Raw genomic sequence first — 17,021 nt, forward strand, 5'->3', positions numbered from 1 at the left:
GGTTCTCCCAAGTACACTTACTGATAGGTGAAATTATATATCACTAGCATATAAATCAGGCATTGGGATACACTTGCTCATATAATGAGGATTGGGATAATGTATTCACAATGCCTATCTAGCACAGTGCCTGCTGTGGAGTAGGAGGGTCTCTACTATGCATTTCGAGAGCCAGGTGCTGTGCATGTAGACTTGTCATTCGTTTCTGATCTATGTAATGGTAAATGTTTCTCTTCTAGAGTCTCTTCTCCCCCCCTCCCAACAAAAGTTTATAGTCTGCAGATAGTAGATACATATTGAGACCCAGTAATCCTTCTTCTAGAAACCCTACTCAGGAAAAAATCCTGATTATAAAAATGCTGTGTGAACAGTATTACAGCATTGTTGGGGTTTTTTAAAATAATTTTTTTAGGGTTTATTTACTTTGACAGAGCGAGCGAGTGGGGGAGGAGCAGAGAGGGGCGGGGGAGAGAGAATCCCAAGCACACTCCCCACTGTTAGCACAAAGCCTCATATGCCTGATGTAGAGTCAAATTCACAAACTCAAGATCATGACCTGAGCCAAAACCAACAGTGGGATGCTTAACTGACTGAGCCAATCACGTGCCCCCTGTAGCATTGTTTTAAATAGCAAGAAATTTTGGACAACCTACAGGTTCAGTGATAAGAGGTCATTTACATCCATTTCGGTCCTTCCACATTTTTGCTACCAGTTAGAATGATGGCTCTGAAGACCGGTGGAAACACATGTGTCAATTGTACAGTCACTGAAAAGGTAAAATTAAAAACATGGATAGGATCAGTTTTTTTAAATGCCAAAAATTCATTAGATGAATATAAGAATACTTACTTTTGTAAAGATAATTTTGACAGTTTGAAAGACAAGTCTCACACTGAGTAAAAAGATTGTGACATTTAATGAGATATTAAAATAAAACATATCTTTTGCCTACTTACACTGTTCCAGAACTGAAACATTAAAATGCCGTCTTACCTAGGACCCTTGAAGGGTTGACAGGGAGAAGTGCAAAGACGACTGTAGCAAGAGTCCTGCTGGCTAGAATCCTGCTTTTTCTTTTAAATGTTAGTAGTTACCTGGCTTTGAACATCGAACATAAAAAATGTGAATCTTGTCTCTTCATGTGTCGCTTTGTGTTTCTTGATTGATAAGAATTTATTTTGAAATAAGAATATTTCCTTGATTTATTTTAAAATGTTGCTTCACACTCAACCATCTTATTTTGATAGTCCCATCCTTCATTCAAGTTTAGATTGGAACAGAACAAGTAATAATAACAACAAACATTTATACAGTAATTATCATGTGCCAGATGCGAGTACAGTGTCTTATAATGCCTTTAGATGCTGTCATTGTCCCCCAAAAAACAGTTGAGGGAACAGGCAAGGTCACAGCCAATACAGTCAAGTCCAAGCTTGAATCAACAGAGCTGCTATCCACAACAGTAATTCCTTACATTTTAGGTGATATTAGTGTCTCATAGACAGTGAGATTCTAGAAATCCAACTTTGCTCCGAAAAACTAAATGCACATGTTCTATTTTTCAGTCTCATTTACTTAGGACACCAACCTATGGCCTGAAACGGATAAGTATCAAAAGGGCGAAAACCTTCCTGGAAGTGGCAATTTCGAGTTTAAGTAACACCTATCCTCTCAAGCTTCATTTTGGTAGCTGCTGTCAGCTTACGACGTACTACTGAAGAATTTATTTTAGGTCTTGAGTATGTCTGGTAATTGAAACGTTTTAATTATCTGGATCCTGCAAAATGCAACTGCCGTCACTAGTGGGTTAGGATCGAGTAGTTCTGTCTATTAGAACATGACGGCTGCTCCTTTCATTCCCAAGATACGATATATGGCCCAGATGCTTCTGTTCATTCCTTAATGACACTCGATGATTCATAAAAATGTAAGTGCTGACATTTTTGCTATTACGAATTTAGATATTTAAATTATGTTTTAGGAATGAAGACTAGGCTTTAGCTTAGAATGATACCGACTGGGAGATAACTAGAATTAAGGAAGTTCCATTGTTACTGACCTGGGATCTTTTCTAAAAGTGTATGTTCTCAAAATGTCAAATTGTAGCTTTCATTTTTTTGTGCGGTAGTTTTCGTTATGTAGTGTTTTTCCTCTGGAAATGAAACAACAAATCAGTGGGAAATATTCTTGAGGAGAAACCGTTGATTGTTTTTATTAAAAGGTGTTACAGCAAAATGACAACTGTATGATTGTTTAATAAGCTGTGATGAAAATACTCAGAAAATTGAGCATGTTGGTTTTCTCCGAATAGTAAATTGTGAGAAATATCACTGCTGTCCTCTAGGTGGCATGATTTAAGCTATCATTGAATTACCTGATTGATAGAAATTTTTTTCCCCTACAACCAGATGAGTGGCTAGTTTCTGAACAATGGATACAACTGTGGCATTGATTAGATTTAATTTTTACAACTCATCAAATAACTAGGTTGACTTTGTAATTGTCTGTTGTTTAATAACCTTAATTAACCTTAACAGATGATGATTTCTGAAAGAAGCAAAACCCAAAACCTTATCTGTACTGACCAGGCAACCAAAATCCTGTTTGTGTATTATGAAGTCTGTTTTTGGGTCATAACACACACCCATTTTCTAAATGTATTTCTTTCGTTTACGGTAAATAGCCTGCCATTGACAGAAACTGTAAGGATACTGCCTTTGTACTTAAAGGAACATGTAGGCATAACTGAAATAATCTAAGGAGGAAGAAATTGTAGGAATTTCCATCTCAAAAATTTTCAAGTTAACAGGAAACAATACTTTTAATTAAGTGAAATTCTGGTTTTGTGAAGCTGTTAGTGTTTATTAAAACATGGGAGATCAACATGTAAAAAAAGTATTAGGTGACCCATAAGCACCAGATAGCAAACAGAAACATTCTGTTCTTTTTTCCATACACTAAAATGAGAGGACAGAATTCATTTTTACTTTTCGAGTTCACTTATCGATTGTTATTTTTCCAAAATTTAAAAACCAATTTTTGGACAGAATACATGAAATGCTCATTAATCCCAATTATTAAGATCTTCTTCCTTTCCATTGGGAGACTGGCTTTCATGGAGCTCAAAAGAATCTTGACCAAGCACCTCTTAGGGGCTTCAGTTTGGGGTGGTGCATGCGTATATAAATGTTAACACTGTACAAAGAAGCATTTTCAAATTTAAGCTCTGATAGTGATTATTGGAATCTGAAGCATCGATAAAAACCAAGAGGCTTGGAAATGTGCAAAATATATCACTACTGCAACCAAGAACAGGTGAATGTCTAACTGATATTACAGATTCAGATTTTAAAGTGGCTTCATTTCAAAATAGGGTAACTATCTGGGACAATCCTTGTTTACCCTTTTTATCTTAATGTATTTATGAACAGCATCCTCTTTACTCTTGAAAGTGCTCAGGCTTGTGTGATGAATTATATGGTCACCCCAGTTGTAGGAGCTTTCTTTTCTGAGACTCACACATCAGGGAAAGTTTGTAGTCTTGAGTCTCCAGTTTTACAGATTATTGCCACTCATATAATGTTGCTTTCTAAAGTATTTATTGAGTATACTTATATTCTGTTTTTTAAAATAATTATTCACTAGTTTTCCCTTCTAACATAAAAAGCTACACTCAGGTTTTCTTTTTATGTGCAATTACTATGCTCTGTTGACTTTTGTGTCGTTTTCATTTTTTAGAGTTGCAGGATAATCGGGGCAACGGGAAGACAAGGTTGTTTGAGACAGGTTGGTAACTTTACTAATGAAAATGCACACGTTCAGAATTTCACACAGTGATACCCATTGAGATGATGACAAATTCATTTAGAAGATGACATATCTTGGAAAATAAAAATTCTACTTTACATTGTGATGCTCATGTTTTCTAAGTATGAGAACTTAATCGTGTCTTTATCATTTGCCTTTTCTTTTTCCCTACTCCTCTTTCATTTTTATTTGTGCCTTGTTGAAATACTTCTCTGCCTTTCTCCCCAGCAACCTACTCCTGGCTTCTTGCTTTGGGAAGTGTGTCTGGACTGCTGGGTGGTGGGTGAGGAAAGTCATAGATGCTCTGTAAGCTTCAGTAGCAAACGCTGCCCTGACTAAGGAAAATCCCACGGCTAGCTTCTTTGTAACAACACTAGCATTTTATTAAGCAGGTGTCCATTTTATACTCTGTGCCAACTGTCCTCGTATGTCCATTTCTTTCTATCAGTCCCTAAATGCTATTTTAGTGGATGAACTTCACCAGAGGCAAACCAGATTTTAGTAGACCCTGGGGCTGACAAAGCCCAGGCCACTGAGAGACTGCCTCCGAAAGAAAGACTTCCTCCTGCTGGAACTCTCACAGAGCAGAAATGGAGTGATATGCAGAGATAGGAGTGTCCAAAAGCCAACACAGTAATCCATCAACTAATCATAATTCCAGAGGGTAAGACGAATGTTCCCACAGAGTATCATTAAAGGGTGTTTATCTCTGCCGTGCTGTTTTTGTCTCGTCCCTATCTCGTGAGTTTATCCCTTTATCTCTCACCACCTCTGATCTTCTCTTTAAGCCTTTCTCCCTGCCCGCTGTTCCCTCCTTTCTCTTTATCACTTTGTCTTAGATTAACCTGTAGCTACAAAATGGAGATAATAATTGGGGAAATCACTAACCTTTCCGCTTCATTAGTCCAGAGCAGAAATTTGTTTACTTCTAGAAATGCAAACAGAACAGGACACGACCAGTGTTTCTGAACTGCATCAAATATAAAATTAGAAGAACTAAAGAAGGCTTAATATTTTCACATTCAAGGGTTATTTGCATTTAGCAGGTATCACTAGAGGAAAATGTAATCAATTACAGTAGTTCTATAGATTTCTTTTTTCTACCTCCTGAGTTTTAATAGTTGAAACCCTTGTGGGAAGTTTTCAGAGTTGTTGCAAATAAAGTTCTTCTTTCATTAGGGTCAGGAAGGACTTATGACATCATAAACTCTTGCCTAGGATCCAGAGGGTAAAACCCTGGACAGAGATGAGTAGTTGTGATATCAAACATTTGTTTAGCATCTTGTCGGAGTTCTGCAGGCCTTTAGTGAATGGACCCATTAATGAGCAGAGAAGGGCTAGTGCTCGAAAGAGCTGCACCCTTTCCCCTCTGATCTGGGAAACAAAGAAGTCCATTTTAGGGTGGTAAATAATAAGAGACCTTAATCTTGAATTTCAACCTAACTGGACTTCAGTCATTTAGAGTTCTATTCACCCAAAGTATATTTTCTTGTCCTTTCTTCTTAGAATTAATGGGAGCAAAAAGACCATAATGTTTAAAACAACTGAATGGGAATGTACCTCCCCAAACTCCTCAGAGGCGTAACCATGAGGCAAAGTCTTATTAGCATCTACCCTGGCTTTTTCATTCTATTTATATCTGAGAAAGAGGAGAGGCCACATGTGTTTTGTTACACGTTCTCTGAAAAAATGAAGCAGTGACAGGATATGAAAATGGTGGGTCATTTAATGAGCACATATTAAGTGCCAGGTTTGTTGGAACTGTTTTGTGTACCTTGTGTATTTTAATCCTCAGCAGTCTTGTGGGTACCATGCATTATCCCCATTTCACAGACCAAGAAACTGACACAGTATCTGAGTAACTTGGCCAGGATCACAAAAACAAAAAGTGGCAGAAACTTGAACTCATGAAAACTTGACTCTGGAGCCTGCCTGTTTATGTAGGTTAAATACCATTTTGAGGTAATCAAGATGATCTATCTGGGTTAAACACCCTTTTACTGTGAAGACTGTCTAAAGTGCCTACCAGGTAATAAGATCTCAATAAATTTAGTGAATGTTTACTTCTTGAATATAGAGATGAAAAGGTTCCAAAAGAGTTATTTAATAGAAGAAAGGATCCACTTGTGGTATTCAGGGAGGCATCTCTTACAGGGTTAACCTGTTACATCTTCAAAGGGTTTCTACCTGACAGGTAGAAAGGGACTCGTCTCCTGTATCAGGTGGCTCAAGTGGCCTCAAGTGGCTCTACTTGTCCATTCCACATTTCACCAACCCCTCCTCTGTCCTACCTTCCTGGGCTTTGGGGAAATTGAAAGTAGTTTATTATGAATAAGCAAGAGGTCCAAGGCGTTGTTAAGTTAGCAATAAGTGCTCAACAAACCAAGTATTATGGACATAAGTGTGTCTGTTTTTGTTGGGAAGGGCTGTCAGAAGTACTTCTGGCTTCCGTTGTTTTCCTAGAAGTAATGCAGGTGGACTTGTGCTAACCTAACCCACTCTAATCTGAGTTTACTCAACCTCTGGTGAGTTTGTGTCTGCACCAAGGGGGTAGTCTCCCTGATTTGCGGGGAGGCTGACCCTATGTCCTCAGTGGAGTATCGTGAAGGAGGTAACCGGCCATACTCCAAGGCAACATCTGTAGTCCCGAGGTCCTGTTTGCAAGCCTTGCTCTACTTTCTAGAATTGCCTGAGGTATACGAATATTCACCTTTCCCCCTTCGTGTACAGGCAGACTGCAGTTCTCAAACTGAACTCAAGGGGAGAGCAACTTGAAACTGCGAGCCCCACAGCATCTCCTCTGGGTGACACTTTGCCTTGGCTATTGGAATGGCAGTTCATTGTCCAAGTCTTTTCGAGCTGCTTGGATTTGAAACTGGCCTCAAGGAAAGGAAACTGCTAATGCTGATTTATACATAATTTTCAGAGGTGGATTGGAACAGTCTCTTGATTTCAGAGTTTTCCGATGTGCCCTCATAGGTAAATAACTCCATGTTCAGAAGAGTTCAGAATATGCTAGATAAAAGAGCAGAACAGTTTTGGGTTTTTTTCCTGCAAGATTCTCAGAGCTTTTAACACGATGATGGGGATTGTGAATCTGCAAGAAGCAACGGGGACCCACGTATCTCCCAGACTTACTTCACTATGGAATCCACGTTTGCCAGACATAGCCTGGTACCCGTGTGCCCAGGGCATCTTAGAAGTCCATAGTGGGTAAGGACAGAGACAATGGATCCCGACTATAAAATCCATTTCTGCACTTACTATGCTCTTGAACCAGGTACTTAGTCTCTCTGCACCTCAGTCCTCTCATTTGCAAAATAATGATAATTGTAATGCTTTCTAGGGTTCTTGTAAAGATTAAATGACCATATATATACCTCTACCTATCTGTCCCACATTACTAAGGGTAGTATATGTCCGCTATAATTATGACTATTTATTCAACCCTTTATTTACAAATGATACGGGCCCCATCCCCATGTAAACTCCTGAAGTTAAAGTTCCTTGTGACCTTTCTACCATAAAAGAAACATCTGAACAAAGGAATTAATGTAGAGGCTTTGAGTTTGGGGGAAAACAACAGAGTTTCCGGTTGAAATCATCTGCTAGGCAGTATGGCCACAGTCATGATGAAATGAAAATGCTGACTTTGAGTAACTGAATAAAATAAAATAAAAGACAAAGGGAAAAGTGAACAGTGGCAAGAATCATTCTCGGATTCATCTGAGACTAGAGTGAAACAGAAAATGTCAAGTTATATGTAGCGCCCAACTCATGTCTAGCTGGGGAAGAAGGTGAAGAGAGAGCCATAGCAAAAAGCGGTGTGGGCAGCCAATTAAGATACCCATTCATTCATTTAAAGAATGAAACAAGTAAATGGATTTCACTCTCTAGATAAAAAAGATGAAGATCTGTTTTATGTTTTCAGCAATTAACTGTGAAATGGAGGACTAGACAGTAAACAGCAAACTGTAATAAGCTTCAGGATAAAGGTACTAGCAACAGTCTGGTGGAATCCCAGAAAATAATTCCACTAAAAAAGTAAGAGGTGAATCTTGGATTGGAAGCAGGTCTCAGGGCTGGGTGAATCCTGAGTAAACTGTTTGGTGCTCATTTGCAGAGACAGAGAGAGAGAGAGAGAGAGAGAGAGAGAGAGAGAGAGTGTGTGTGTGTGTGTGTGTGTGTGTGTGTACAATATAGGAGGAAAGACATTCTAGAGCAAGTGATTCGGTTTGGGAGGCTGTGAGTGAGCCATGCTGAGTAAAAACGGGAGGCTTGATAGCTTGTCCTTCAACAGACGCGTCCAAAATGACTATATAAAGTAAATACCATAAATCACTGTTGTCAGGGCGCACACTCCACCTCCTCCCTCCCTTCCCCACAGCCGTCCTCATTTCCACACCCCCTCAACGGTTCAGGGAGAGCTCGTGGTCTAAGTAAACGAGAGGACTTCTGACTGTAATCCTAGCACGTCACTTTGTTGAAGGCAAACACGTGGTTCAGGGAGAACTTATAAATCTCTCCTCCCAGGCAAGATCGTGATGTTATCTGCTGGCAGCAGAAGGTCCGCTCCGAGGGGAGCTCCAGAAGCTCCCGACGAGAAAGAGAGAGAGAGGGAGAGAGAGGCAGGCAGACAGGAGAGAGAAGCAGAGACCGAGAGAGAGAGAGAGAGAGAGAGAGAGAGAGAGAGAGAGAGAGGCAGAGAAAGGAACAGAAGAGCAGGAGCGCAAGTGACGGAGACACGGGGACAGGGATGGGGAACATAGTATAACGGTCTAGGGAGCCATTCGGGAACAAAGTGAGGAGCTGCCCGGCTGCAGAAAGGAAAAGGACAGGGTCTCTTTCAGGGTGCCAAGTGCCCACCTACCCGCAGCGAGAAAGTCCGAGTGGGAGAGAACCCAGGAGAGGGTGGGGAAGGGTGAGAGTCCAAGGGACCCCTCTCGCAGCCCCCTTAAGGAATAACGCTCCCTAGTCAGCGCGTCCCCGGGGCTGCAGGCGACGGCGGCAGCTGGTCGTCGGTGGCCGGGTTGGCGTCCGGAGCGAGCGGAGGAGGAGAAGCAGGAGAAGGAGGGCGCTGGAGGCTGGACGCGTCTGCGAGCGGCGGCACGACGTGGAGTAGCCGGGCGGGTCGGCGCGCGCCGGCCGGGGTGTCGGCCACCGCGCGCAGCTCCGGGAGCAGGATCGTCGCCGCCTCCGCCGCCGCCGCGGCCCGCGCAGGACCCGACCGAGTCCCGAGCGCCGTGCGGAGCGCACCCGCCTCCCCGCGGCGCGCCGGGCTCGCCCCCAGCGCGCGCACACGCGCGCGCGCACACACACTCGCTCACACACTCACACACTCACACACGTGTGCGCTCTCCGCTCCGGAGCCGCGGCTGCTCCTGCTCTCAGCGCCGCAGTGGAAGGCAGGGCCGAACCGCTCCTTCTTTAAATACCTAAATTACCGCCCGGCCAGCCTCGGCGGCCCCCCGCACAGCGCTCCCGGCGCCCCTCCCGCCAGCTCGCCAGCTGCCAGCCCCGGGACCTTTTCATCTCTTCCCTTTTGGCCGGAGGAGCCGAGTTCAGATCCGCCACTCCGCACCCGAAACTGACACACTGAACTCCGTTTCCTCCTCTTAAATTTATTCCTGCCTAATAGCCACTCGTCTCTTCCCCCCCCCTCCCCAACTCGTCGCTCCAAGAAAACTTTTTCTTACTCCCCAAAGTTAGGGTTCTCCCTGCCCACCGTGTGTTAATGTTTCCACTTTTGGAACGACCTGCATCTTCTTTTTAAAGGAATTCAAGCAAGATACCTTTTTCCATTGGACGTTGACTCTCGATTGTTTGCAAAAGTTTCGCATTAAAAAAAAAAAATCTACCTGATCTGTACTTGAGAGTTGTCGGTTTCTTTTTTTTTTTCCTTAGTTTTTTTTTTACCTTTTTTTTTTTTTTTAACTTTTTCCACCTTTAAAAAAAAAAAAATGCACTACTGTGTGCTGAGCGCTTTTCTGCTCCTGCATCTGGTCACGGCCGCGCTCAGCCTGTCTACCTGCAGCACGCTCGATATGGACCAGTTCATGCGCAAGAGGATCGAGGCGATCCGCGGGCAGATCCTGAGCAAGCTGAAGCTCACCAGCCCCCCAGAAGACTATCCCGAGCCCGAGGAAGTCCCCCCGGAGGTGATTTCCATCTACAACAGCACCCGGGACTTGCTCCAGGAGAAGGCGAGCCGGAGGGCGGCCGCCTGCGAGCGCGAGAGGAGCGACGAGGAGTACTACGCCAAGGAGGTTTACAAAATAGACATGCCGCCCTTCTTCCCCTCGGAAAGTAAGTACTGTTTTTCGCTTCCATTCCCCGAGGCTTAGCGCTGCCCGAGGCTCTCGGGGCCGCCACGACTCCAGGGATCGCCCTTCCCGCTCCGGGTCCCCGTCTGCGCTCCCCCCCCCCCCCCCACTCCCCGTCCTCCGTCCCACCCACCTCCTCGCCAGTCGGGTGCCTGAGAACGTTAGGCTTGCAGTCGGCGACTTTCGACTTAATTTTCTCCATTTCTCCCTTCCCCCAACGCCTCGGTCCCGTACGAGGCGCGATTCTGTCCTTCTGGCCCCCGAAAGTCTCTTCTCGGCCACCAGCCAGGAGTCAGCCCCCCTCCTCTGTCAAACGAGAGGCGCTCCCTAGGGCAGGGTCAAGCTGCGACGTCCCGGTGGGCTCGTTTTCTCGGCTTGGCGCGGAGCCCGCCGGGCCGGCGCACCAAGGGTTAAAAAAAAAAGTGGCTCAGAGCTAGCCTCTCCGGAAGGCGCCCCTTTCCGGGCCGACCTATCAGCGGGTTCCCCAAGCCTTCCCTATTGTCTCTAACGCCCCGAAAAATGTCAGCATCGTCGACACAAAACCCGGTTTGGAGACCCCTCGAACACTAACTCGACACCCTCGACTCTCGCATCTGTTGCCACAGCTGGGTGTTTACACTCCCCGCAGAGCGAGCCCTCGTCACCACGTCCCCTTTTGAGTTCACCTGGAGTGGTAGGAAGGACAACGTCGCTTCTGACGGGGCTTAAAAGCGTTTTACTTGGCGTTATTTTCCAGAACCCACTCAGACCTGTCTTAAGATCGCTGCTGGAGCAGATCGGTTTCCTCACGGGGTTTACCGTTTATCTTTCCTACTCCTAGAGACTCGGCTCCCGGCCCTTGCATAGGCTTCCTTGCAGTAACTTTGGTGCATTCCTAAATCTCACGTAGAGTAGAAGACAGCCGATTTTTTTCTTTTTTTAAACTGGCTTCTCGGAGGGCAGCTGGCATATAGTAGCAGAGGGAGTAGTAAAGTGATTTATCGTGCAGTTCCTTTGGGGGGGGGGGCGAGGAGAGGACAGTTAGCTGAGAATGGTATCCAAGTTCTTAAAAAAAAAAAAGAAAGAAAAAAAAAAAAAGCATCATCCTCCAGTGATACCTGAGAGGGTTAAATACCAGGAAGAAGAAGAAGAAAAAAAGCTTCTACATTTGCTATTCCAAATCCCCAGTCATAAACTTTTCATTGGTTGCCCATTTCTCTCCTCCCCTTTCCATGCCCTATATACTTGCTGGCCGCCTTCACAAAGTCTCTGTGTCTTGCCTAAATAGATAATATGGCCATCTTAGTACTTTTGTCCTAGAGGCTCTAATTGCAGGGTGGTACTTCTCCTTCTTAATATTTCTTTTTAGTCTGACCAGTCCCAGTCCTGCGACTTTTCCCATGGCTTGTACTTGCGGGTCTCAGAACGTCAGCCCGTGTATCTAACCCCAGTCTTCCTGGCCACCTTTCTTTGGCTGCACCTTCTCGACTTCTTGTTCAAGAGCAGAGCAGATGCGGGGGGATCCTGGCCAGCGGGATGGTTTTAGTATCGTCATGAGGGCCTTCCTCAACCGCGGTGATAAATGCAGACACCCCGGTTACTCCCCTCAGGAAGTAAAGCTTTCTACCTGGGGTGGAGCCAAGGAGATATTAGGAAAGAAAGTTGACTGTAATTGGCCCACAGTGCTTGAGACCAAACAGAAAGTCGAGGGAGTCCGTGTGCTTTCTCAAGCACGTGTATCCGTTCTACGGGTATTTGGGCTGGTAGGTAGGGAGGTTATATAGAATCTGCACCGTATTTACCTGCGAAAGTTCAAATGAATTGCCAGCACTTTTATAACAGACAGGAGGTCTGATCTCTGCTCCTCATTAAGACAGGTGTGGAGAGAGCAAGTTACCTAAGAGGGTGTTGATTCCTTGCTCTTTCTGGTGCATCTCGGTCCAAATTGCTGAGATGATCCAGCCCAGAATAATGATCATCAGCAAATTGGAAAAATCCTCAGATTGTTGGGATTTCAGAGGATGTCACTGAAGATCACCCTGCGGATTCTCTTCTCTATCCTACCTCCGGCCACCAAATAGATTAAAAGCTCTGATAAGTCCGGTATAAAAAATATATGCAGATCCTATCAGTTTTCATACAAAGAATGCAGCCTTCTATGGAAGTTTAGGAGCAGAAAACCATATTAAGAGCAGATTCGATACTACTGTGCAAGGGCTGTGGATAATTTTATAGAAAGTAGGTTAACTGATTTTCCAGCACTTTCTAGTTATACTGGAATATAGTGAAGCCTTCCAAAAAAAAGGGAGAAAAGAAGAAATCACTCCACCATATTTTTAAAGAGCAAATTGAAAGTACAGCATTGGCTTATATACCAGCTTTCCCTCTTTAGGACTTTCCACCCAGCTTTTAACTCGGGCGTCACTGAAGTAACCGTGGGGAGGAGTGTGCCTGTCATTTCTTGCAGTGAATCCGGCAAGGGTCATAAGCCCCAGAGATGAAGGCATGGGAAAGATCACTGGTTCACTTTTTACCACCAACTTATTAGTGTTCAGGGAGTGACTTCAGCTCAAATATTACAAATATGCTCTAATTATACTCAATGAGCTATATATCATTACAGATTGCTGATAGCCCTTTGTGGGACATTTTATACAGTTCAGACTAAATATTTTTAGCAATGTGGAGATTTAAAAGTAAAAATATAAGAGATATTGTATATGCCCTCAGGCATATTTTGTTTTAAATATTATCCTTGGCCCAGCATACTGTATAAATATAGTAAATATGAATAGAACTGGCCAGGTGCCAATCTCCTAGGATGAATTTTAGTCAAGAAGGTATTTATGGGATATAAATAATACTGTGTCAACATTTAAAGAAGGGGTCTGATTAGGTTTGAATTTATTCATATTGATCTTTTCACATGCTGTTGGTTTAAGGCTCAAAGTGGAGTTATGCTAAGGTTTACCGATAGTTTACCCAGTGGAAATTAGTGGCCGTCTAGTCCTTTTGACAATGCACTTGATGTTCAAAGCACATTGATTTGAAAGACACTGCGCACAGCTTTAGAAATTTGGAGAGGGATTCCGTCAACTGGGGTAAGAATCCAAATGATTGACAATTGGAATCGGTCGAGGCTTGGACAATCAAGAGAAGAAAGAGAAAGTTTCACTTTCTATCTTTCCTCTTACTTTTTTCATCATCACAGATCGGGCAGTGTTGGGATCCTAACAGGTGGTGATTCCGCCCTCCCCCTCCCTTCCCGGGAACCTGTGGCAATGTCTGGAAACAGTTTCGGTTGTCATGACTTGGTAGGGAAGGGGTGCTCCTGGCATTGACTGGGTAGAGGCCGGGTTCTGTTGCTGACCCCCCTAAAATGTACAGGACAGATTCCCCCCCTCCACTCCCACCACCACGTACATCAGACACTCGTCCAGCCCCAAATGTCAACAATGTGCATGTTGAGAAACCCTAGTAAGCCTGGTTTTGATTTTGGCTTATTCAGTTCTGCTAGGAGTGCCATTTTAAAAGTAATATCCTAACCATAAAATAACTGAGTGTCCAAAAGGACATTAATCTGAGAGCATTGAATAGAAAGATAATCGGAAAGTTAGCTTAATTAAGTGGGAGTATGTACTGGACCAGTTTGGTGTGATATGTACATTCTTCTTATGCTCTTCGAGCACCTAAATTGAAGACATCCAAACTCCCCATTCATTTAGCCTAAATAATGATGTTGCCCCACCCATCAGTGACTTCGGGCAGCAGCAATGTGATGTTAGAACAGAGCAAGAAGAAGTGAGGAGCTGTCTTGGATTTTCCTTGCAAGGAAAATCAGCAGTTCGTGTTAATGAAGAGTAGACTCTGCACCCTAGGCACCGGAAGAAAGTAAATAACTGTGTCGGGTTATTCTATCCTATTGAGTTAGATAAACTGAAAGCTACAGCCCGAGACATCACCATGAGGTTTCCTTTGTAATTGTGGCACATGAGAGTTAAGCATTCAATAGCAAACAACCTCCTTTTCTATTTCCCCTGTAATTTTCCAAGTGAAATCATGGAATGTAGAATGAATACCAATAGGACTATGGTTTTGGTGACTTTGACTTAAGATTCTATTCATGGACATGTCTTTCTGTATACAGATTGCTGGACTCTTGGCCAGCTGCCCGATGAAGGCAAATGTTAGCAATTGCTGGAACAGAGTAGTATTTTTGCTTTATATTCAGGGGTTTTATTTTTTAAGATTCTGTGTGTCCAGAGGTATGAGAAAGAAAGAGAGCAAGATCAAAGACAAGCGGATTTGACCCCTTGACTTCTACCATGATGGAGTTATTAACACACAATGGACCAGACTTTAATTTCTGCATTTTTAGTTGTATCATTGCTTGTCCTAACTCTAGTGCCTGACTGTGGTTCCATTGAACTTAGGTCACATTCTTTCAGGATTTCCTCTCCTTTCCTCCTTTTGCTTTTCAAAGACTGGGAGAAAGATGCTGTTTATAACCGAAGGAGTTGGGCCGCTTTTGTTGCCAGGTGAGGTGCAAGCTTCTCCTGAGGCGTCCCCATCCCGTGGAGGCTGGGCTTTGCGAAGCTAGAGGGGCAGGTGGGGACCTCCTGACCTGGCAGAGAGACCTGGAGCCCTCTGTGTCTCCACAGCGACCCCTGGGGTCTACTCACGGAGCTGCACTTTCTAAATTCTGACTTTTCCCTGGCGAGAAGACGCTGATGTAACCTAGTCGAGCATCTTTCATATAAAGATATGAAAGAATGACAGATCATTTTTCCTAGAGGAAACTGAGACGCGAAAAAAAAAAAAAAAAGGCTAATGACTCACTGCTGATCCCACATCAAATCTGGGTTAGCACCGAGGAGGTCACTGACTGTTAGGCCTTCGCCCAGAGATTACAACACACTTCGGGCTGCATTTTTAGAAGGTTAGGGAGACGGAGTGGAGGAGCCGGGCCCTGGGCGGGCGTGCTGGCGACCACCGGGTGGCTCTCGGTCCGACCCCGCCCCCCGCCCCCGCCCCCGCCGCCGCTCCCACTCCCCTCCCCGCTTTCTGCTGTAAGGTGAGCAGCCTCAGGGCAGAGAGGCTGCGAGAAGGAGTTCTGAAAACAGCCCTTTCAGCTGTCTTGATGTAGCATTTCCGGTCCTGACGGATCCTGGAGAGAGGATCTGGATTTGCCAGATGTGCTCGCTCTACGCAGGCAGCCTTTCTCCTGCAGGGTGTATTCCACTTTGCAGATTCGGAACAGCTTGATGAAATGTGCTTTTGGCCCAGATAAACAAATGGTTCCATTGTCATTTTGAAACCATATGGTGCGCTTTTGTTTTTTAATATTCTTTAAACGAAGATCGTTTTAAACCTAGGAATTCAGCGTTCTCCAGGTATTTTAAATTAAATAGCTCGCTAAAGATTCTTGGATGGGTTTGCCTAGACTCAAAGCCGGCCTCTTCACTTGTTTAGGAGCAATTCGCATCCTGCTGCAACCACCGCGGGGTGGGGGTAGTCATTTGTTTCTCTTCTAACCTCGGAAATCCGGAAGTGGGTGTTGAACTGCACTGCCCTGTGACCACCTTGCGCCCTGGGGCCGGCTTGGTGGCCTTGGCTCTGCATAAAACTGCCCTTTGACCTCTTCCCCACAGTCTCTGCATTACCTTCTTCTTCTTCAGCTATTCTGGAATATCTGCGTGCATGGCCGTTACCTTCACTTTACCAGGCCCCGCTTTCTTCCCTTCTAAAGATGAAGAATATACCTGTGTCCTAGGGTTGTCGCGTGGAGGATGGCCTGCGGAAAGAAGCGTCTAGCTCTGCGTGCAGCACGTAGTAGGTCTTCTTTGCAGCAATTGGTCCACTGAATCTCAAACATCATTGATTTTCGGAAGCGCCATTATTTTGTGTGGCACCAAGAAAGCAATATCACTGACCATTAATTCTACCATGCCGCTAATTGTAAGACACATTAAAAAGAGGGATTTTAGAGATATTAAAGTGGGATTAAAGGCAGGGCTCAGGGAACTACTCCCGCCAGCCTGGAATACCACTGGTACCTTCACTTCATTCTTGTCTTCGTATAACTTCCACGCAATGGATCCACTTCCCTTGCTTACTTGGATCGGGCTTTAGGTGACCTTTGTTGCGTAAGAGACTGGGGAACAAAGGCGGGAAGGGCTGGTAATCCACCGGGTCTGGTGCTGTCTGTCTTCGTATAGGAAGCCCTTGAGAATTTAGGCTTCTTAGGTAAGATTTCAGATTTCTTAGATAAAATCCAAGACCTCTCAGGGTCTGGCCCCTCCTTGCTCAGCCCCACGTCTTGCTAAATCCCTGCATGCAAACTACACTCTGGCCACAGCAGCCTGTTTGCCTTTACCCAAATGGGCCATTTATTTTTGTGCCTCCGGGCCTTTGTCTGTGCTGCGTCTTCTGCTTGGAGATCCATCTTTTAACACCTTTCAACAGCCTTTGAGCTTTAGGCAGATGTCAAAGCCTTTGATTTGTGAATTAGTTCATCCTGTGCAGCCTCACAAGACGGATAACTCATCTCTACAGCGAGCGGCCTCTTCTCTTTTGCCGTCGGGAAAATCTAGCCAAATTCCAGCTGGCTTCTTCACCGGTTTGTAAATTGCCTCAGAACGGGAGCTGACTCTCGCAGAAACTAGTGCATTGTATTTGCTCAATACCTGCCTCGTAAACGAATGAGCATTTCCCTTTAGAGAATAAGATCGACCTAGCAGACGAAGGATTTATGGTTCCCAAGCATCAGGACCAGGAGATGTAGAGATGAAATCGACTCCCCTTCGTTATCAGGGAGAATGTGCCCCATGGATCCTATCACTGTGGGAACGGCAACACTGGGCTTCTCGTACCCATACATTTCCTGTTTCCGGTTTTACAGATAATAAAGA

General features: G+C 44.5%; 1 protein-coding gene across 3 annotated transcripts in view; it reads left to right on the forward strand.

The window, feature by feature from the left end:
* Positions 1–9,766: 9,766 nt before the first annotated feature.
* TGFB2 (transforming growth factor beta 2) overlaps positions 9,767–17,021 on the forward strand; it is an 81,776-nt gene continuing 74,521 nt past the window's right edge. For all 3 annotated transcript variants that reach the window (XR_006198881.1, XM_042925376.1, XM_042925377.1), the window contains exon 1: positions 9,767–10,114. Coding sequence is in view for 2 of the 3 variants with exons in the window: in XM_042925376.1 (XP_042781310.1) it covers positions 9,769–10,114 (346 nt within the window). In the remaining variant the exon portion in view is untranslated. The remainder of the gene's footprint in view (positions 10,115–17,021) is intronic.

This window comes from Panthera leo, chromosome F3, assembly GCF_018350215.1.
Source record: "Panthera leo isolate Ple1 chromosome F3, P.leo_Ple1_pat1.1, whole genome shotgun sequence".
Taxonomy (NCBI): Eukaryota; Metazoa; Chordata; class Mammalia; order Carnivora; family Felidae; genus Panthera; species Panthera leo.